Here is a 23,298-nt window from a genome sequence, read left to right on the forward strand (position 1 = left end):
AATTAAAACATTTAAAACAATCTCACCAGTGCTATATGACACTCACTAGACCGTATTATTATTATTTATGTCAAAACTATTGAACTACATTTACCTTGTGACGTTCATCCAATAGGTATTTACAATGAGCTGTGCTGCCTGTGAAAGCTAAACTATCTGAAAAAAGAGTTTAAGAACATACAATATCATCAACATAAGAAGATATATTCTAAACTCCTCCTCTTTGAAAGAAAGAAGAGAAAAAAGCTTTAATGCTGCACAAACCTCTCTTAGATAGCGGTGTCTGATGTGATAGCCCTTCACTGATTCTCCTCACACACGACTCCATCACAGACATCTAAACACCGGACACAAATCACAGGAAGATATGAGGAGTGTTTCATCCTGACCAACACACGCTGCACAAGCTTTTATTTCATTTGTGTCATTATTTCATTGGCAAATGTATAGATCCATAAGTATATGCAAGTTTTGTCAATATATACTGGCCTGTGTAAAAGTAAAAGTAGTTATAACGCATCCAGATGTATTATCATTCTATTTGTTATTGTAGTGTTTGTCAATGATGTTACAATGATGATGAGCTCCACAAAGATGTAATCTGAATGTACTAGGGGTGTAACAGTACGTCTATTTGTTCCTTTGCCAAGTGCATTCCAAACGTCTACATAATGCACACAAATGCCTTGTTCACTCCAAAGTCTAAACTACAAGGGTTCTTCCCTGTGAAGGAAGTAGGGCATAGGAATGGTCACTTCATTTTGTAATTTCCCCTCGACAGCTCGTGATGGTTCAGTACGAATACACACACCGTTACATCCCTAATATGCAGTGATTTGGAAATGTTAAATGTGAGCTTACTCACCCTGTAAACGTCCTCCACTCAAGGACAGCATACAATTAAAATTAAATAATTAAAATAAACAAAACATAATCATTAAGACCATAAATAACCCTCAGCAAGTGATAGAATCATCAAAAAGCCTACCTAAACAAGTGAGTTGTATTTAAATATGTATTCATCCAACAAGTTCTGGTTCTTCGGGGGAGAACCAACCTAAACCCAGAGCCACTGGAGCCAGCCTTGGATCTGCTGCTTTGATGTTGGCATTAAGAGATCAGGATTCAAAGGGAGGGGGCTTTATGGGTCTTGAGTGATGATCCAGACACAAGATCCAACAATTTGGCTATACCAGGCTCTGCAGCATTACATCTGCTTTATGCACATCGCTCTTTTCAAAACCTTCCCAGTGTTAATGAACGTCTAATTTATACAATATCAACATGGAACACTTTACATTTATTGTTTGATAGGCTATAACATTATTCTCGTTAAACATGTCTAAAATATGATCTATAAATAAGAACTAACACATCTAGGACAGCAGTGGACTTCTGCAGTGTGCACACAACGTCTTCTTGTTCAGTGTGGAGTGGGCTATAGGCTACGTGTATTCAGAGGAACTTCAGCCAATTTAGAATAAAGGGTGAGTTTATGATGATGTACATGATAAAGCATCTTACCCTCAAGACTGTCTTAAACGTCCCTTTCTCCTGGCACTTTTCTCTTTCACAATTTCCATCTAAAGCCACTTGCATGGTGACAGGGATGGTTAAAAAAAACTTAGCATAGCCACATCTGTGACACTCGGACATGGGTTAGGAGATATTTTAGCAAAGAATGCTAATATTATTACTTTCCAGGACATTTGTAGCTATTCTCCATTACGATGTAATAACAACAACGACGGCAAAGAATACTTTAGGGCGAGATAGGCAAAAATGAACACCAAAATAAAAGTCCTATTTATTCATGTCCAAAATATTTTTTTTGGGGTCCCCTTGTCTGTTACGAGACTGTATCAATCTCTCGATCATTCTCCTTTGTTATCGCTGTCTGCTGGAACAATCTTCACAATTCTTTCCGATCTGCAACATCCTTCCCATCCTCCAAGAAACAAGTAAAAGCTCATCTTATTCGGCAACACGTGACAAGTGTAACCGGTGGCTCGCGTACGTCCAGCGACACCAGTTATTAGAGACTTGGTCTACTTTGCGTTGTGTGAAAAACAGAGAGGGGGCTGCAGGCTTCAGTTCACTGGATCATTTAATCTGATCAACAAAGAAACATACAAGCAGCCTCTCAGATTTAAGGCTCTTATGGTACTCTCTACCAATTGAACAACATTACAAAAGGGAAGAGGAGGGGTCTGCACAGGAAGTTTATTCACCTAGCTTTCATACCACAGTTAAATGGGAAGCACACATTTAGATCAGGTAATCACATAAAACGTACAAATGAACAATTTTGGGTGAATTATTAGAATACTTAGTAGTTCACTTTATATACCCGTTACACAGGAACATGCTAACTCTTTCTCTCTACTGGTATTGTCTTGCTTTGTGTGAGCTGGTTAGCACGTCTTCTTCTGTTGTTCCCTCTTGGACTGAATTCTTTGCTGTTTCCTCACCTCTTGTGAGTGCTGAATGGCTGAATGTGATGTAATGCCATTCTCTTTACTTCATTTCTTAAACCTGCACAACAGACGCCTCAGATGAAATAAAACCTTGGCTTTGGTCTCAGAGACGCTTTCATTTATCAAGAGCTGCTGTGTTTTTCTTTTAGCAAATGAAAAGTGTGTCCTGAATACAAATCTATGAGCTGAGAGCGTCACAGGGAGTTTTCCATCATATATAAAGTGTGTGTGCATCACTCTTCAGCGGTACACAATGATCTGTCTGTTGCATGTTCTGGTTGACGGTATGAAGACATGACCTCTTGTATGTTCACTCTGTAGTGTAAGTGACGTCTGAAGTTTCATTCCCTGCAGTAAACACTCATAATCCTCCAGACGGGTCAGACATTTCCACGCTGTGCTTGAGGAACTCGGGCTGCTTCTGTGGGTTCGCCTTCATTCTCTTCTCCTTGATGATCAGAGAGAACAGGTGCATTGTGGGTAATCCTGCAGTTTAGTTGATGATAAGGTGATCTGATGTCATTGTGGGTCGTTGCCGAATATGCCATAAATGTGTTATATGGTGTGACAAATGAAGATAAATCTCTCTTGTGCTATTTAATATTCATATAAATAATATAAAAGTATACGTTATGAACACTTTTTCATTTGTCATTCACCCTTGTGTATGAATGTGTGTGTGTGCTGCCCTCCAGTGGAGTTTGTGTGATGTGCTGTTTGCTGACTAACACTCAGGATCACACAGCAGGACACTTAACACTAGATCAACAGAGCTGAAGCTTGTGTGTAACCGCAGCAGTGCACATGTGAGATAGAGTTTGAAGTCCGCGGTCAGTACATGATGGGTGACCACACGTGGCTTTTTTCCTGGATAGGTCCTGACCTGGATGTTTTAAAGGTTCATTGCAGTAGGTTTTTATTTCAGAAAAGCAACCGTTATATTTCAAGGAAAGAATGAAACTACAATGATTATACGTCTTTAGAGAATTAAATGTGAATTTTATTATGAAAAATGCCACGTATGGTCACCCTATGTAAAAGTTGTAGTAAAGTGAGGAGATTTCTCTGTTGGAAGTTAAAATGTTGAACTTAAATCAACCCTGAGAATCAGATCACTGTTTGAAATGTTTCAATATATAATGTGAGAGAGAGAGATGGTCTGTGTTTGTGTGCAGTATAGTCTCTCTCACGGCTGTGGTTATGCGTGAAGTCGAGGTTGACTGTAACCAGGGTGTACTCGTGTGTGCTGTTGCCATAGTAACAGCAGCACATCCTGTCCAAGCCGTGATGTGAGAGAGACAGACAGTGTGGGTTTAATGTTGCTTTGGCGATGAATAGACTATAATGCGTTCTGAATCTGAGAAAGAGTTGAGCTGAGAGTCAGTGTCTATGATGAAATGACACTTATCTGACCTCTGACCTCAAATACTTTACACTTTCTATATGATATCTATTCATGGAGTGTTTGTTTGTGACAGTGAAATGTTTATAATGCATTGTTTTAGATGAAAACTCTCGGACATGATGTATGTCCACTCACCGGCTCTTTACATTTAACCTTTATGTCACACTTCCAAGGACTTCCTTTCGGTTGAAATCCTTCTCTAAAGGTGATAAATGTTGTTTTATAGTGAATGATATTACATAATGAACTGAAATAACAGACCTAACCCTTCCTGCAGTCATGATGTGTCGTGTGGTGAGTGTTTGTGGTCAGCAGGTGTCACTGTTTCACTCCTTATAGCTGCTGAAGCTCAGATCATTGTTTAACCAATCAGAAATCCTCTCTGCCTGTCAATCATTGTCTGTGATGAGCACATTACACATGAGAGCTGAAGGTTACACGATCTTCTCTCTCAATGTTCTCATGAAGTGAAGCAGATGTTTCATCCGCAGGAGGAGAGCTGAAGACCTGACGTCTCAGCAGGTTTGTGGGCTTCATCTTAACATCTCGAGAGAACAGAAGAGCATCACATTCGTAACAGCTTCATGAGCTTTATGTGTGTGGATGGAGTCCGTCTGGGAAACCTAAACTGACAGATGGAGCGATTATGTGGGTGAAGAGAATGAGGAACACACACATTACACACACAAGAATAAGTGTCCCACCAACCACAAAACTTCTGCATCGGTCTGATGCGCTCTCATGGATGAACTGGCGTCCTCTGAGATGACATTCTATGTTGTGACATGTTTTACAGGTTGGAAACATGTGACTGTTGTGTGTGTCAAACGCACACGTGATGGTGATGTATGAGCGCTTTAGTGATGACAGATGAGTGTTGTCTTGTGTTGACCGCAGTGCAGCAGGACCAACGTGTTGTTTTAATGGCTCTCTGTCAAGAACACAAGTTTAAAATAACATGGCATCAGTCTCAGATGTGTGTGTGTGTGTGTGTGTGTGTTTGGAGAGACTCATGCTGTTGTTTGGTCTTTTACTGCCGTTGTTTTGGAGGTTGTTTTGTCTCCCATCATGTCCAGAAGTAATGCTTGTGTTCTTCTTTCTTCTGACGTTTCTTCTGTGTGTGCTGGTGGCAGGTGGGCTTTTTGCTGTGGTTTTGTAAATGTCAATAAGTTTTGTTTAAGTTTCATTCGGCTCTTCTCAGGAGTGACTGGATGATATTCAGAAAGAGTTGTGATGTAATCTCCAGTAATGTCGATGTGCAAGGACAGAATGAATCCTTTGTCACTTTCATCAGCTTTTCATCATAACGCTCAAGATGTATTCATCACTTTATATCATCCTATTATTCTGAAGGATATTAAAGGGAAATTGAGAGAGAGAGAGAGCATTTATGATCAATACTGATCTTAATAACAGCTTCAAGCATCTAGCTGGGAGTTTGAGAATCAGCTGTCATGCTTACATCAGACACGCATCAGTCGTGCAGAAGATGCAGATTTTGACATCCACTTCTTTTATTTTCCACTGAAGAATATAAAGAATGAAAGACACACTTGATCAGTGTGGTCAAGAGGAAGCCAGGCTTTAAACTGAACCAACTCTCCGTCTGTCTGTTTAATGTTGACGGCGTGTAAAGTGAGGGAGAGCGTGAGTGAGTGAGTGAGTGATAGAGAGTGATAGAGATTTGTTGTTCACACATATGAACAGCAGACAGAGTGACATCATTTCTCTTCTTCTTTGCGTGACATTAAAACTTCAGATCATTCTGCTGAACATAAAGTAAACTGTATTTAAAGAGATTGTAAAAGTGACTCAATGCTCGAGCGCATCCGTCTGTGTTATTTACATTTACGCATTTGGCAGACGCTTTTATTCAAAGCGACTTACATTGCAATGTGCTATACATTTAAACTTAGGTATGTGCATTGCCCTGGGATTGAACCCACAACCTTGCGTTGTTGAAGGAATGCTCTTACCACTGAGCCACAGGAAAGCTATTGTGTGGTCCAGCCCTGTTACATCCGGCTCAAGCAGCGTCTGTAGAGAACAATGATGTTTTACACTCAGTCATCAACATACACGTTAGATTTCAGTCATATTATCCAAACACACTACACACTACACACTACATCTACACTACTCTACACACTACATATACACTACTCTACACACTACATATACACTACATCTACACTACACACTACATCTACTCTACATCTACATCTACACTACTCTACACACTACACACTACACACTACACACTACATCTACACTACTCTACACACTACATATACACTACATCTACACTACACACTACATCTACACTACTCTACACACTACACACTACATCTACACTACTCTACACACTACATATACAATACATCTACACTACACACTACATCTACACTACACACTCCATCTACACTAGACACTACATCACACATTTTCAAGTCAAAAGGGGACTTTATGTTTCAAGCTTCATCCACAAATATAAAAACTGAATCAACTTCTGCTCTCACTCGAGGTTTGATCATGTAGTGCTTCGGTTCGCTGGAATTTGAAGTTTTTTATGAGCAACATATCAGTATCGTTTGGTGCAAATAACCTCATTCTTATGAGAGCAGAAGTGGGTTATCTGACGGAAGAACGTCATCACCCTCCAGCATACAGTCTATTGATGGATGAGAACTGATGATGATTTGATCTTTTCTTTTATTGCTGCAGTCATTCATGTCATGCTGCTAAACCTAGTTATGTTTGTACCTGACTAGAAATATGTTCAAATTCAAGAAGAGTATGAAAGTGGTAAACGGATGTATGGCTTGGATGTCACCAGAGAGAGTTTGTGTGTATTCATATGATCTGCGTTTGTGATCGATTACATTTACAGTCAATCAACAAAAGAAGAGTCCAGCAGTGCTTATATATGACATGTGTCTCTATCTGCTGATGCTGAGGACTAACACCACACACAGATGAGATTCATTTGATCTGGGTTTATTTGCTGCTATAGTAATATAATAGTGTGTGTGTGTGGGTGCGTGTGTGTTGGTGCGTGTGCGTGTGTGGGTGCGTGTGGGTGGGTGCGTGCGTGCGTGTGTGCGTGCGTGCGTGCGTGTGTGCGTGCGTGTGTGTGTGCGTGTTCGTGTGTGCGTGCGTGTGTTGGTGTGTGTGTGCGTGTGTTGGTGTGTGTGTGCAGGGGTGTGTGTTTGCGTGCTTGTGTGCGTGCGTGCATGCGTGTGTTGGTGTGTGGGTGCGTGCGTGCGCGTGTGTGTGTTTGCGTGCGTGTAGTTAAGCATTTGAGGGGCGGAAATGTTTTCAAAATTTTGAATTTTTCATTGAACATCTCACTGACATTATTGTGTAAGTTACTCTGAAAAAGTAATCCATTACTAGTTACTAATGATATTCAATAGTGTAATTAGATTAGTGCTCAGATGACTCTCTCCAGAAAGTATTTTATGACTTATTACTCATTACTTTCCATATCAACCTTGATGAGTTCTGTGATTCAAGGATAAACATGAAACAATTCATTCAAATAAATAATATTAAACTACATAAAGTAATATTATTAACTGACTAAAGTATAGAAATGTGAGGAGACATTAAAGCACAGATTTTAAAGTTAGACTTTGAATTTTGACATCAATTCCACCGATGAATATATTTCACAGTATTTAGTTCAATTATGTATTTAAATTACAGTAACTAATTACTCATGTAATAGTTACACCCAACACTGATAGAGAGCAATCCACTCAATCTCTTTCTCTCTCTCTCTCTCTCTCTCTGTATCTCTCTCTCTCTCTCTCTCTCTCTCTCTCTCTCTCTCTCTCTCTCTCTGTCTCTCTCTCTCTCTCTCTGTCTCTCTGTCTCTCAATCTCTCTTTCCCTCTCTCTCTCTCTCTGTCTCTCTCTCTCTCTCTGTCTCTCTCTCTCTCTCTGTCTCTCTCTCTCTCTCTGTCTCTCTCTCTCTCTCTCTGTCTCTCTCTCTCTCTCTCTCTCTCTCTGTCTCTCTCTCTCTCTCTCTGTCTCTCTCTCTGTCTCTCAATCTCTCTTTCCCTCTCTCTCTCTCTCTGTCTCTCTCTCTCTCTCTGTCTCTCTCTCTCTCTCTGTCTCTCTCTCTCTCTCTCTTTCCCTCTCTCTCTCTCTCTGTCTCTCTCTCTCTCTCTGTCTCTCTCTCTCTCTTTCCCTCTCTCTCTCTCTCTCTCTCTGTCTCTCAATCTCTCTTTCCCTCTCTCTCTGTCTCTCTCTCTCTCTCTCTCTGTCTCTCTCTCTCTCTTTCCCTCTCTCTCTCTCTCTCTGTCTCTCTCTCTCTCTCTGTCTCTCTCTCTCTCTGTCTCTCTCTCTCTCTCTGTCTCTCTCTCTCTCTTTCCCTCTCTCTCTCTCTCTATCTCTCTCTCTCTCTGTATCTCTCTCTCTCTCTCTCTCTCTCTCTCTCTCTCTCTCTCTGTCTCTCTCTCTCTCTCTCTGTCTCTCTCTCTGTCTCTCAATCTCTCTTTCCCTCTCTCTCTCTCTCTGTCTCTCTCTCTCTCTCTGTCTCTCTCTCTCTCTCTGTCTCTCTCTCTCTCTCTGTCTCTCTCTCTCTCTCTCTTTCCCTCTCTCTCTCTCTCTGTCTCTCTCTCTCTCTCTGTCTCTCTCTCTCTCTTTCCCTCTCTCTCTCTCTCTCTCTCTGTCTCTCAATCTCTCTTTCCCTCTCTCTCTGTCTCTCTCTCTCTCTCTCTCTGTCTCTCTCTCTCTCTTTCCCTCTCTCTCTCTCTCTCTGTCTCTCTCTCTCTCTCTGTCTCTCTCTCTCTCTGTCTCTCTCTCTCTCTCTGTCTCTCTCTCTCTCTTTCCCTCTCTCTCTCTCTCTATCTCTCTCTCTCTCTGTCTCTCTCTCTGTCTCTCAATCTCTCTTTCCCTCTCTCTCTCTCTCTGTCTCTCTCTCTCTCTCGGTCTCTCTCTCTGTCTCTCAATCTCTCTTTCCCTCTCTCTCTCTCTCTCTCTCTCTCAATCTCTCTCTCTCGCTCTCTCGATCTCTCGATCTCTCTCTCTCTAATATTAAATATATTGAAAGGGTTTTCTGTCATTGGCCTGCTGGCTCTCCATTCGTCAGGCTCAATGGGAAACTGTCACCTTCTATCAGCGTTATGTGAATCTATTTCACTGTTTCAAAAGTGGACCTTCCCAGAAAATCATTTCATTTCTTCAAACACTTTTGTTAAAACCAAATGAATGAGCTCGTACAAACAGACGCACAAAGTCTTTGATGTTTAGCAGAAAACACCAAGTGATGATGAAAGCGTTTTCACATGATGCTTCACTTTTATGTTTCTCTCAGGCTGAATCTCACTGGAAATATGACAAATGAAGACTCGACATCTTTTAACACACAGCATTTCCACACTGTCAATCATAGCATTATTTCTGCCAGTGTGTGCTGATGTTTGAATGTCATTCAGTTGTGTGTCTGTCTGTGGAGTGAGAGTCTTTTGTGTTTGTAGTTCAGATCAATATGACCCCCCCCCACACACACACACATGCATTCCTGCAGCTTCAGCACATGACGCATTTCTCCACCTCCAGACATGAGCTCAGAAATATCGAGGAGAAAACAATGAGATGCTACAGTCTAAATTTGACCACTAACCCAGTCTTAAGTAGCACCAAAGCATTTTTAGGAATAGCCACAAACATATTGTATGGTCAAAATGATCACATTTGCAAGTTGCCCATGTATGTAATAGACACGTAAAAGTGCAGAAATGTAAGTGTCGGAACAAAAGATGCATTCTATGTAAAACCAAAAATGCCTGAAACGCCTGGTGTAATCATACCCCTTCACATCTACGTCAGTTGGTGGTCTGAATTGACTAAGACCACCCAAATGTAGACGAGAGTAATGTGGTGTACCTGTCAGTACAGTTGAAGAGGAACCTGATGTTCCAAATATGGTCAGAGGCGTTACATTTCCCTCACACGCTTGCAGTGTTCCACCAATCACTACACACTGGTGAACTAGCCAATCAGAGCACACCTCGCTTTTCAGAGAGGCGGGACAAAGAGGAGATACAAACATGCACGGTGTGTTAAATATACAGCGTTATTAACCTTAAATCATGTTTACACATTACATTACAATTAAAACAAACCATAATATTCGTTAAAGCAGTGACATATCACCCCTTTAAAGCCAAAAATCATTCAGATATTAAGTAAAGATCATGTTCCATGAAGATATTTTGTATCTGTAAATGATGAAAACTTTATTTTTGTGAGTAGAAATCGTGATGGTCAGAAAGGTGTTTATAATCTTCCCTGTGCTGGCGCTCTTAGAGAATGAGTCACTCATGTTTGATATCTTTGTAAAGATTTGACTTCATCTGCTCTACACAACATCATAACAGCGGGAAGCCCATAGAGAGTTAAAACAAACCTGCTTCTTCTTATTAATCGTCTGATACAGTCGTCGTGACTAACAAACCAATGCAATGGAATCCATTCATTGGAAAGCTTATTTATTCCGCTTTCAGATGACGTAAAAATCTCAATTTCGAAACCTTTTCCCTCAAGAGTGTGTTTGTGGTCCAGGGTCACACAAGCTGCAGGTGAAATGAAACACAGAGAGAGAGACAGATGTGAAATCACTTGATAAATGGAGTTTAGAGATCATTGACTAGAACAAATGACAATGATATTCAAAGGTGCCGTAGAACTTTTTGATTTCCTAAATTTCTCAAAATATCTTCTTTTAGAACCAAAGAAATACAATTATTTTTCCTAGTACGGTAGTCAAGGGTGTCCCAGAAATGTCAATTGCCAACATTCCTCCAAATATCTTTCTTTGTGTTCATCAGAACAGTTCTATGTAAACTATCTCCTTAAATATGAAGAGGTGAATACAGATCTGAACTGAAAGATGATTCATGTCTGCAGATTCTGTAGCCATCTTTAAGAATCGTCTGAAAACACAATCTTCCGCCAACACCTGACTGATCAGTTCTGACTTCTATTTCTTCTCTACTCTTTATATATATATTTTTTTTAATATATAACTTAGCTCTGTATACTGTGTTAGATTATATGAGACCAGTGTTGGGTGTAACTAGTTACTAAGTAATTAATTACTGTAATTTAATTACTTTTCCCTTGAAAAAGTAAAGTAAGGGATTACTCATATGTTTTCTGTAATTAAATACAGTTACTTTTGATGTAATTAAACTAAATATTTTGTTAAATATATGTGTGTGCAATAGCGTAATTGACTTCAAAATTCAAAGTCTTACTTTAAAATCTGTGCTTTAATGTATAATTCTCACATTTGTAATACTTTGGTCAGTTAATAATATTATTTGAATGAATTAAATAATCCGTTTCATGTCTATCCTTGAATCACTTAACTAATAAAGGTTGATGTAGGATACAGAAAGTAATTAGTAATGAGTAACTAAATACTTTTTGGACATAGTAATTTGGACAGTAATCTAATTACACTATTGAATATGTAATGAGTAACTAGCAATTAATTACTTTTTCAGAGTAACTTACCCAACACTGTATGAGACCAGTCTTCTTTTTTTGATTGCATTAACGCTTTTTGTTGTCCTAATTCTGTCCCAATTGCTTCCATAGTTTACCCCACCTGTAAGTCGCTTTGGATAAAAGCCTCTGCTAAATGTAATGTAAATGTAAATGTCATGTCTGTTGATCATGTCATACTCACATTCTTATGAAGATCTTCACCCTGAATCACTCACTCAAGGTTTCTATGTCTAACAATGATACACAATCAGATCTCTGTTGACCCCTGGTCATAAGATCTGTGTTGGTCCATCGGATCACAAGTGGACGAGGGTAAACACAGGTGTGAACGGGTGTTTTTCCACTTTCGACCACATCCAGAGGCAGTTGAAAACGCATTTGACCGGATTGTGTTGGTGGTGTAGATGGTTGAACAGTCACAAGAGACGCCTACTCTCCGTCCCAGACAGGATTTAAACTTTGCCGGCTGAAGAGCTAACTGGTTTAAGAGGAAAAAAACGTGTCAAGTTCAATGTTATCTCACCATTCCAGCTTTTTATCACACACTCACAGTGTTCTCGCTCTCTCGCGGTGGTCAGAGATGTATGTCTTCTCTTACGTTTGTGTCCATATTACATGTGCTTATGTCATCCATGTGATGAGAATATTTGAAAAGCCTTTGTATTTATCTGCCATGAAACCCTCGCCTGACATCAGGAGAGGGATTAAAACACCAGGTGTAAACAGGTCTGTGTCTCTTTCGTCCACTTGTGATCCCATGGACCTAAACACATGTTATAGCAACTGTGAACAGGGCGTCTGTGTCCGCATCAACATAGAAAAGATGATCTCATTCACTAATAACATCATTTCACTAATAATAAGTTGATTTATTTCTTGAAGAACACGTGAGGAGAGTCCTTTTGTGATCTGCTGGAACATTGATCAGCATCTGTTTTCAGACGGACCACCCGACCATCAAGCGCTGAAGCTCTTCTGTTGAAATGGACTTGTGACTTCAGAACCTCATGTGATAGAGTGATCTCCATTACGAGATGTGATGTTTTCATACTTCAGCCCGTCTCACAGAGCACAAAAGCAAAGAATCAATGCTGGATGTTTGTTTGAGACTTGAGCAAATAACACAACGCACGAGAGACGACCGAAATCACTGTAAAAGACCACCCAAAGGCCCAGCAACGGAATCCAATGGTATGGTTGAAGGGATCTCGTGTTCTGCTTCTCCTCAGCGATTTCTACATGAAGTTATTCAAGAACTGTTACAATTTAGTTCAATTTATATGACTCTGTGGTAAAGACCGATCTGACTCCAATTTCAATATAATATATAAAATAACTTATATGTCATTTCAAATGTATCTGTTGATAAGCGTTAATTTATCTATAAATTTTAATACTTTAATGTTTATTATTTATAGTTAATTCTCCATACTTTAATATTTATTATAAATATATAGTTATTCTTTCGATTGGGACCTGCAGTCGCTCAGAGTCTCACGCCGGCCGGGCTCATGGATCTCACGGACACAAAACGATCAGTTCCGATCTCTAGTCAGAGGTTGCCGGGTAAACTAATATCATTAAGTTTGGCCGCGATATGCTTGCTCAGAAACATAACAATAGTTATTTTAGTCACGATCATGCAACTTGCTAGGCCAGATGATAGGTGGAAATCATGTGAGCTTTAGCAATGCTCGTTTAAAAATCTAGTATAAACTAGCCCTACCTATCCTGACACATCGATTTTGCAGTAACAGAACAGGTTCCTTTCAATCTACTTGTAATAACAAACTTTGAAGAATTCAGATAATATTAACAATAACAATTTATTACACCAGGCAGGCACAACATTAATTAAAATCATAAAATGTGTATACAAAGAAATTCCTAATTTACTAAGCAACAAATATCAACATAGTAAAATAATCAAATAAAACCACAAAGTTTATCATACCTGGTGAAATCGAGAGACACAGTTGCAGTGTGAGAAGTTCTGGTTACAGATGCTTCAAAATCGAGATGCACAGCTGCAATGTGGGAAGTTCTGCTAACAGAAGCTCCCCTCGAGTCTTTTGCCAATTCACCTTATATACCCAGATGTAACAAAGCCAATGGTCAGCGAGAAACTTGATTTGTTTGTTTTCTCGTCAACGAAGAGAACATCAAATGGATCTCAATCTACATATAAACAGGATTCCCTGAGAAAGTCACACCTCTTTGAGGAGTGCAGGTGATGCATTAGAGTTAAAAAGCTCTAACATACTCTCTGTTAGATTTAAAAGAACTAGACCTTTTTACCCATCGCACCATGACCTTTAAAACAATACCAAACATGAATCATCAAAACTTCATACTTTGACAATAAATGATACACACAGAATAAAGCATAAGCATTTTCCTAGTGATCAGGCCTGAAGAGATGAAGGGGAGAGGTGTGATAAGAAGAGGGGGTTCAATTCCTGGGCATCAACAACCCCTGAGGGGAGGGCAGGATATCATTCTTCAGAATCTAGCAACAAATGGGGTTTGATTGTCTTGTATCCTAGCATCAAAAACAACCTTAGATCTTAGAACATTTCCAGCTGCCTTACATCACTAAAGTACACTTACACATTTACTCAACACTTCCATGAAGACGTTGACAGCTCTGTGTTTGTCTTATATCACACGCTTGCTGGTTGTGATGAGGAGTTTGTGTTCTTTAAGAAGAGGTCTTGTTCTTCTCACTTCTCAACCAGATGTGAGAGAGAGAGAAGTCTTCATGGCAGATATTCTGATGGAAAACTCTCAAAGTCTTTCATGGGATGTTCAGGGTGTTTATAGATTTCCTCAAAATTTTTAACATGTTGATGTTGTGTGATGTGAACTCTCCGATGCTTTTATTCTCTCTTTCTGTGGCCGCAGGACTCTGTGTGAGCTCTCTTGGTTGTGTTTTTATTTCTTCTCTGCTCGTCTTTAATGTGTTTCTCCCTGAACATCAGCAGAAATCTGAAAGAAAAACACATGCTCTGTCTCTTTCTCTCTCTCTCTCTGCATGTATGAAAATCTCCATATTTTATTTCTTTGATTTATTGCGGTTGCTGTGAAAAGCAGCACACTGTCAGAGGAACTGAGTGATTTCAGCAATTTCTGCAACAGGCTTTAAGGAAGATTTGATCCGTCTGACTGATTTGGGTCACGAGGTTTCTCCCAGATTTTAAAGCGTGGGCCGGGGTCTTGTTTCGGGGTCATTTGGACCTCTCAGGGTCACTGACGGTACGGGCCAATCAAACGGCAGCAGTCAGACGAGCATTTGATTGGTCACATGAGTGAGTAACAGCCGGTGTTTGTTTCAGAGATGAGCGACAGCTGCTGATGTGAAGTGTGATTGATAACATCACTGGACTTCAGAGGACGGCGTGAGGGCACATCACTGACGCTTTATTAAACAGCTTTCACATCTAAACGTGACCTTTATCAACAGCTAAACCCAACTTTACAGACTGTAGAGTCACTTCACCTCATATCAAACATGTCTGTCTCAGCTCAAACGTCAGGCTGTTTCATGTGTCGTCTCTCATCACCGTGTTAACTGTGAGGAACCTGCAGAGAGAAAACAAATCACAGCTTTTCAGAATAGTGCAGTCTGTCTGATCAGCACGCTTCTGTCTATCTATGCCGGGTTGGGTTCTCAGTTCTTACTGTATTCTTGTCTTACTGACATGTGTGCTGATGGCTTCATCAGTGATAGAAAGAGAGAGACAGCATGAGAGAGAGACAGGTGTGTATTGAAGTGTTGCGTGTGTTTGATCTCTGTGTTTCTCATAGAAAAGGCAAAAGGCTGAAAGGATATTCAAAGTGTTGATGATCAAAGACGATGAGTTGGTTCGTTCATTTCACATTCGTGTGAATCTTCAAATATTTTCTGGTGTGAATCTTCAAAAACTCTCTGAAGTGAATACGAAGGCAACTTTGACCTGTTGGGAGAGCAGAAATGTGTTTAAGAACCGAGATCATGTCAAGGTGTCAGGACAACAGATCAAACCCAAATGAAAGAGAACGTCTGACCTTCCTTGTGTTCAGATCCATCACCACAAACTCTGAGAATCTGAATAAATCTGTCAGTCAGAAGCTTGAACTGAAGGTCATCTTCCTCTCTGACAGGTGCATGCTGGGAAACTCTTCTGCCTGCTGAGTGTTGACTTGATCTGTGTGATGGATGTAAACGTTGCAGAAGTTGAGCTCGCTCCTGTCGTTCTGTTTAGGTTAAAAAAAACATTTGTCACTAAATCAGCAAAATTGCAATGTGCTGTTATGTATTGACAACAAATAACCTGTTATGACGTCTGTGCGTGTGCGAACAAAAATAAATGTATTTTGGAGACAAATTTGTACCTTAAAGGTGAGCAGAACCTAAAAAATATGAGCACAACCTCGCTTTGGGAATGTCTTCATTTGGAAAAAATATATATAATGTCAATTGTGTTTTCTTTTATGGTTAGGAGTGTTTATAATCCGCTGTGCATATGAACCCTTCTCATTTGATAGATATATGTTACATGATATATGTAGACAGTAAATAAACAAACAAGCAGATGATATTTGACGTCTGATGTCCTAAAAGACTTTAATATCATCAAGCATTCAGATGTCCTTGAACTGATTCCCTTCTGTCTGGTGTTCAGTAAATATTAGGCAGGTTTGAAACATTTCTCAGTTTTGTGATGTTGTTGATGTTTCCAGTGGTTGTGTAGATGCAGGATGGGTTTCAAAGCTCATCACATAATGTTGATGATGAGGATCTATCGTGAGAACACAGTTGAACACAGACAGGAGTTTCTTCATCATACAGTGATAAAGCTTGAGAATCATGTGTAATAGATGCTCCATATGTTGCAGCAGATGTTGGATTCACGCTCCAGACGTTGATCTGACTCTCACTGGTCTTTTTCAATCTTCCCCGTGGATTATATCATAATTACAATACAAAAACAAACAAGTTGACTGAATTTTAGTTGAGCAACTTCTAAAAGAAAGCAAACATGAGGTTTGTCAATCTGGGAGTTCAAATCACTTTTTTTTCCAATGACTACAAACTGCTTGAAGCTCGTGTGATCTTTATTGGCCTCTAATGAAACCATCAGTGCTGTCTTTTATTCACACCGTATCAAATCAAACTAAAGAATGTTTCTTATATCTAACTGGATGTGTGCACTTCTGTCTTAGAAACTTTACTAGAAGTGTTTAATGTCATATGACCCTGCAGGAATCTTGAGTCACACACTTGTGTTTTAGGTCAAACATCACTTCACACTCTTCAGTAAACAGACCTTATATGCAGTCCAAATAAACATCAACATTCATGTGAAATACTTAAACGCACACGTCTCACTTGTCTTGTTTCTCTTTCATCATTTGATTCAGAGATGAAAAAATGAAATAAAAATTTAACTGGGAGAGAGGGAGATGATCAGACTTCAGATGGATGTCGGTGTCATATGAAGTCATGTGTTTTTATTCTTTGGATAAAGCTGTGAAATGAAAGCAAAAGCAGTAAAGAACAACAGGTTCGCTTCAATCATCGGCTAGTGTGTGTAATGTTTTATATTCATTTCTGTTAAGTGGCTTGATAAGAAACAACCTTCAGTCCAGCTGGATCCATGTGGTTTTATGCTGCCACCATATTTTGGCAGTTCTAAAGTCTTCACAGTTGGTTTAACACATTCTAGAAATCACACTGGCAAAACTGAGGCTATGTGGGCATAATATGTCCCTCAAACATGATTGAAATCAGAACTGAGTGAGGTTTTAATCTGCTTGTATGGTGCACAATTCAGCAAGAAAAATCCTCATCATCTTTCATCAATTGCATTAAAGTCAAATTGGCTTTGTGGATGGTGTGAATGTTAACCCATCATATTAAACACAGCATTACTAATGTGAATATCATCAAGGCTGCAGAACATATAGACAAGACTAAAGTGGGACTGTCAGGATCAGCTCTCATCTGAAATGTTGTTGATAGATGAGCTCAGCAGACTCAACATGATGATATATACAGATATAGATATATGTAACCGGAACGCTCCGCACCGTTCTAAGCGGGCCTTGAAACGGTTAGATCCGGCATGGTAGTCAGGCGCTCTAGCGAGGAGGCTAAAGACCGCGGTCTCTAGCGTCTGTCGCTAGAGGGTCCTTGAGGCCGGGGAGTGAGGTTTACATACTGCACAGCACTTCACTAGCTTGCCTCCGTTACAAACACAGCCGTGGTAAATAATTACATTTTCTTCAAATCATCATTTCTAGATGTGTTGTGGTCATTTCAGTCCAGTGTCTGTTTCACTTCAACTGAATCAAACCTCAGGAGTGACATAAAGTCATCCAACAGCAGTGTCAAAGACTGACCGCATGACAAGACTCATGAAAACTGACCATAAAATCTTGTTTATCACATGAAACAATCATTTTACAACTTTAAAAGCTTAAAAGTGAATCTGAACATGTTTTCTTTGCCGTATTTGGGGTCTGATAAAATCACTGCATCTTTTCTGTCTCTCTAGTCTTAGTTTTCTTCACATAAATCCAAATAGAAACAATATTTTGATTTGAAATTTGGTAAAAATATTGTAAGTACTTCACAGAATGAAACAAACATGATCATTTTACCTAAACACATAGTGTACCTATAAAACGGACATTTTAAAATCAGAAAAACTGGTTATTTTCATTTTTCTGGCGGCTGTATATACAGATATAAGACAGTTTGAGTCATAAGATGATCACATTTAGAGAGACTTCTGAAGGAACTTTAATACAGGGCCAGTGTTGTAATGCTCTGTTAGCGTTTGATGTCAACACTATCAACAACATTTACTGCTCTGTGTCAAAACAAAAGATCTACTTGATATAACTGTGATAGAGGATTACAACAAAGAGAACAGGAGTGTCATCATAGATGTATGGGGGGGGGGGGGGGGGGGTTGGATCTCATTTTGGGGACCAATTTGTACCTCAGTAAGTATATTTCTCAATATAACTTAACCAAACCAGTAAACAGCCAATATCATATGGCAATATTATTTATTTGGAACAGTCAAATGTAATGGAGCGATGCATAATGTGACTTTATAATGCTGTGTGATGAAAACACAATTTTGGGCTGTAAAATATCTGCTGCATTTCTCCAGAAAAGAGTTTACAGAAAACACACACAGCAGCAGCGGCCGTGATGATGAATTATAGGTCAGTTAAAGCCTCAGACGACCTTCAAGAGCACCTTCTGTTCTATTTACAGTGTGTGTGTGTTTGTGTGTGTGTGTGTGTTGTAATATCTTCTGTGAGCTACAGAAAGTGTGTTGGCCTCCAGCAGGTCAGATGTCAAACTTTAAACTCCATTACAGAAACACAAACTGACAGCCACAAGATTTCCAACACTGATATTTGACTGGAAGCATTTACACACTTGTGCATCTCCAGCCTCAGATGTGATTACCATCTCACACCTGTGTGTGTGTGTGTGTGTGTGTGTGTGTGGCTGCTGGGCTTGTGTTTGTGTTGGTAAAACTGAGTTTAGATTGAAAATGAAGAATGTAAATCATGAGGAAATAAACGGAAGGGTGAGATCCACTGCATGAGATGTGAGGTCACTCCCACTAAATGTGTGAAGGTGAGGTTCTCTTATGTCTGGGGAAAAGTGTGTGTGTTTGTTTGTGAATGATGAAGATGATGAAGTTTCTGTGGCTACTGCAGCAGTTTCTGTGATGAAGCACAACGTCTTCTGCTCGGTTCCAAAATGCACTTAAATGATGCAAAGAGCCTTTTCTAAGCAGAACGTGAAAGGGACTGAATTCTCTCGGGTCAGAAGTTTCTGGGTGTGGTGAAGCTCGTGCATCATGCTGATCTGATGTAATCATTAGAAGAGTTTCAGGTAAATCGTATCATTTGTGTGATGAAGACAGAACTGTGATCAGTGTTTAGCACCACCAAGGTCATGGGTTCCATCCCAGGGTTAGCACACACTCAGATACAAATGTATGAGAGCATCTGCCTGATGCATAAATGTAAATGCACACATGATGCTGAAGATATTCTGGTCATATAGTCTAAACCCTTGAGGCGAGAGGAGCGAGACACACTTGCTCTGGTGGGGGGTGTTTCAGGATAATTATGCCTGGCTTGCAGTCTTCTTCAGTTTTAAGAAAGATCTGGAACTCCATGCGGGCTCATTTTCTTGGCATAAAGATTTTGTTGAACTGGATTTTGAGGATGTTAGAACTGAGCACAGCTCACATGAATATGATGAATCTCACACTAGAAGAAACACACACAGACACAACAGAATAAAAGTGCTGAATCTGTCCGTGTGTGTGCGTGCGTGCGTGCGTGTGCGCGTGTGCGTTCGTGTGTGTGTGCATGCGTGTGTGTGCGTGTATTTCCGTGTGTGTCAGTTGAGCAGATGTTAGGGCTGAACATAATAAACACAACACAGACACACAGTCGTGACGGAGCAGAAGAGATTAACACAACATGTTTCACACATTATTTTCGTTCATTCCGTTGTCTTTTATTTGTGTTACACACTTAAAGCATAAATGACGTGATTTAAGATGTAATGATCAATCTGTTTTGTGTTTTAGGATTCCTTTTGGAGTTTCGGGGTGAAAATGACTAGAATACATTTTTCCCACAGACGATGTCATTTGCACACAATTTGTGTGTCATTTCAGTCCTTCATTGGCTTAATGAAATATGTTAATCTGATGAGGACGGATCGCTGATGGTCACGATTTCTCATTCTGACCGCAGGCTGTGAAGCATTGAGCAAAGACTACAATATCAGACATTCAACCACAGAAAACATCACTGCACTTTTGTGTTTCATCATGGTTTCTTCATCATGTGTTGTGTTGTGTTGTGTTGTGTTGAATAGAGTCAGGGTGTATTGGATTTCAACAGAATCAAAGCTGAATGATATAAAGTCATGAAAGACACATGAAATCACCTTTTATTCATTTCCTAAAGTATGTGTTAACATATTAGATTAAACATGAATATCTTTGAGATTATATTACATATTTTTGTGTTATTCTGACCTGTTTGTCCCGCTTCACATTCTGCAATTAAAAGGCGATATTTTCATTTGGAATTCGGGAGACTTGTTTTCTTTGGTGTCTGTGGAGGTGTTTTCACAAAACCTTTCTACAGTTTTTCAATTTCAAAAACATCGTTTGGTTTGATTTCTAATCGCTTTACATCATTAGGATCATTGACTGAGACACACAGGGATGAGTTTGGTGTGTTGTAGGATAGGCTGTACGCACAAAAACACATTTCCTTGTGTGTGTCTTTATTGTCACAGGTTCTAAGATTGAACCAGAACTTATTTTTGGTTGTGCTACAGTAAAGTACAGTCGGCTATAGGCGAGTTATTGTTGTGATTACGTGCTGATGACACACGTGATTCGGTCTTTGGTGTAAACGGTGTTTGTGGAAAAAACACTCGGTCAAAAAAATACATTCGCTTCGAGGGAGCGCGCGCGCGTTCACGTTAGTAGTCGCGAGCTTCGCGCGCTTTGTAGTGCACGGAAAGGCGGTAGTCGAGCTGTTGTCGTGACAACCGATAACGGGACTCCCGTGAAGGGGGCAGCAAAGCGCCAGAAAGAGAGCGAGGCAGCGCGCGCGCGTTGAGCTAGTGCACGCGAGAAGCGCGCGGGCTGTATCGCAGTTTCTCCCGCTCCTCTCGCGCGTCAGTAGCGGATCTCTCTCGATCGGTTCACAGCGTCTCTTTTCTTTCTGTCTGTGGATTTATTATCTGTGGAGATGTTTGTGTGGAGACGCGTGTCGTTTCGACAGCTGCAGGCGAGTTTTTTCCGACTGCTGTGTTTTATTCCCACAGGACTGCCGGTGATCAGCGTGGACAGTCAGAGATCCACCGACAACATCACCATCAGACAGGGAGACACGGCCGTGATCCGGTAAGAGTTTACTCAACTCTCTCTCTCTCTCTCTCTCTCTCTCTCTCTCTCTCTCTCTCTCTCAGCATCAGCACCACTGCGTCAATAATCTGAACGCATCTGATCAGTGGAGCTAGTGAGTGTGATCGGACTAAAAACACTCGTGTGATCAGATAACAGTCCGATCAACAGTCGTGATCCATACGAAGTCTGTTTTACACAGATTCTAGTTGTATACTTATGTTGATAGTTGACAGATAAATCGTTGCCAAAAACAAATTGCTTTATAGTATTAATATTTACGTTTATAATATAAAATAGCAGAAGAGAGATTCAACTTCATTGCTTTTGATGACATTTTTAATGTTTGGTTTTGTCAACTACCCGTGATTTGTATTAATGTTGATGATGTTCACAATTCAAACACACTTTTGACTTTTCTATTGTGATTTGAGATGTTTTTGAGTGACAGACAGACATTACTGTGAGCTTCATAAATGATAATGAATCAGACAGACGATGGTTTGAGGTATAAGAGGATTATTCCTGGTTTTATGAATGTCAGGGGTCAAAGAATGAGAGCTGAGATTAGACACACATGCAGACTTCATCAGACATTCTCATTACATTTCTGATATTTGGAATTAACAGGAAATTTCATCATATTTTTTCGTGCTATATAAAGTGCACAGGGTCACTTTGTGTGAGAGATAAGTGTCTTTTATTCTCTTTATTGTGTAAATGACAGCGATGGACTGGCACACACACACACACACACACACACACACACACACTCTTCACTCATTGATAAATCATGTGGGGTCTTGGGTGGAAGCACACCCACTGTGTTGAAGTGAAGTGTTTAGATTCAGGATTTGGATGTTTACAAATGAACAGAAGACAGAAAACATCATGGTCACTGTCATTCAGACACATTACTAAGTAATTAGAAATAGTGGATTCACTTTCTGTCATCATTTATTTACTCTTTCTGCTGTGGGACACAAACGTTATTTTTTTAAGTTGTTCATAGCTCACACATGGTAATCAAATTACTTCAAATTCCTCTTTTGTGTTGAAAGAGAGTGGCATCAGCGGTTAGGTTAAATATAATATCATGTGTCAGTAACAGTAATGTGACATGTATGATGAGTTTGTTATTTATTTTCTGTTGGTATGCACTGATATTTACATTGTTGGCCGATAACGGTTACCGATAATTCTTTAATATTGGAAGCCTGTAACTGATATAAAACCGATATACAGCATCTAAATAACAATATACAATTCCCTAAGGCTGAAATAAAAGCCGAAAAGTGGACAACTGCTTTTATTTGACTGCAAAAAACAAGGTCACCATTTGATGTCTTTTTGATCCCTGAAAATCATGTACCAAGCCTACTTTACACTAGTTAATGGTTCTTTAACCTTTTCTGGTATATTTTTTATTCAATAAACAAATGATAGAGGTTTGTCCAGAGCAAACCAGAAAATGTTTCTTTATAGTCACATGTCTTACAGGTCTCAGAACAGACAGCATTCAGACATTACAGTTTCATTCAAACAATATGCTTTTGTTCCTATAATTTACACATTTATAAATACTTTATCTACATACTGTACCTACATCAACAATGTTTTGCTAATAGCAGTAAGGGAATGATCACGACAGATATAATATTGGCTATAATATATTGGACTAAATTTTTATTATTGGTCGATACCGATAACATAAAAAATGACCATTTATCGGCCGATTTTTGACGTGGTCAATAATTAATCGCGCATCCCTAATTTTCCGTAGTTTATGTTGTGCATTTTTAACTCCAGAAAAGGAGGAACGCTACATTCAAAGCTTTTTGTTTTTTAAAGTGAAATGTCTTGACTTGATTAACCCTCATATGATCTGGTTCCAGTGTTAGGTGTCACTAGCTACTAAGTTATTAGTTACTGTTATTTAA

At 39.6% G+C, this 23,298-nt stretch overlaps 1 protein-coding gene across 2 annotated transcripts in view; it reads left to right on the forward strand.

The window, feature by feature from the left end:
* The window catches only part of lsamp (limbic system associated membrane protein), a 112,487-nt gene that overhangs the window by 31,920 nt on the left and 57,269 nt on the right, over window positions 1–23,298 (forward strand). The window contains exon 2 of one of the 2 annotated variants that reach the window (XM_056757250.1): window positions 21,280–21,358. In XM_056757250.1, the coding sequence (XP_056613228.1) occupies window positions 21,280–21,358 (79 nt within the window). Of the gene's footprint in view, window positions 1–20,946; window positions 21,359–23,298 lie in introns of those variants that run through there. The other variant, XM_056757249.1, reaches the window with a different exon arrangement.

The sequence above is a fragment of the Triplophysa dalaica genome, chromosome 9, assembly GCF_015846415.1.
Source record: "Triplophysa dalaica isolate WHDGS20190420 chromosome 9, ASM1584641v1, whole genome shotgun sequence".
NCBI lineage: Eukaryota > Metazoa > Chordata > Actinopteri > Cypriniformes > Nemacheilidae > Triplophysa > Triplophysa dalaica.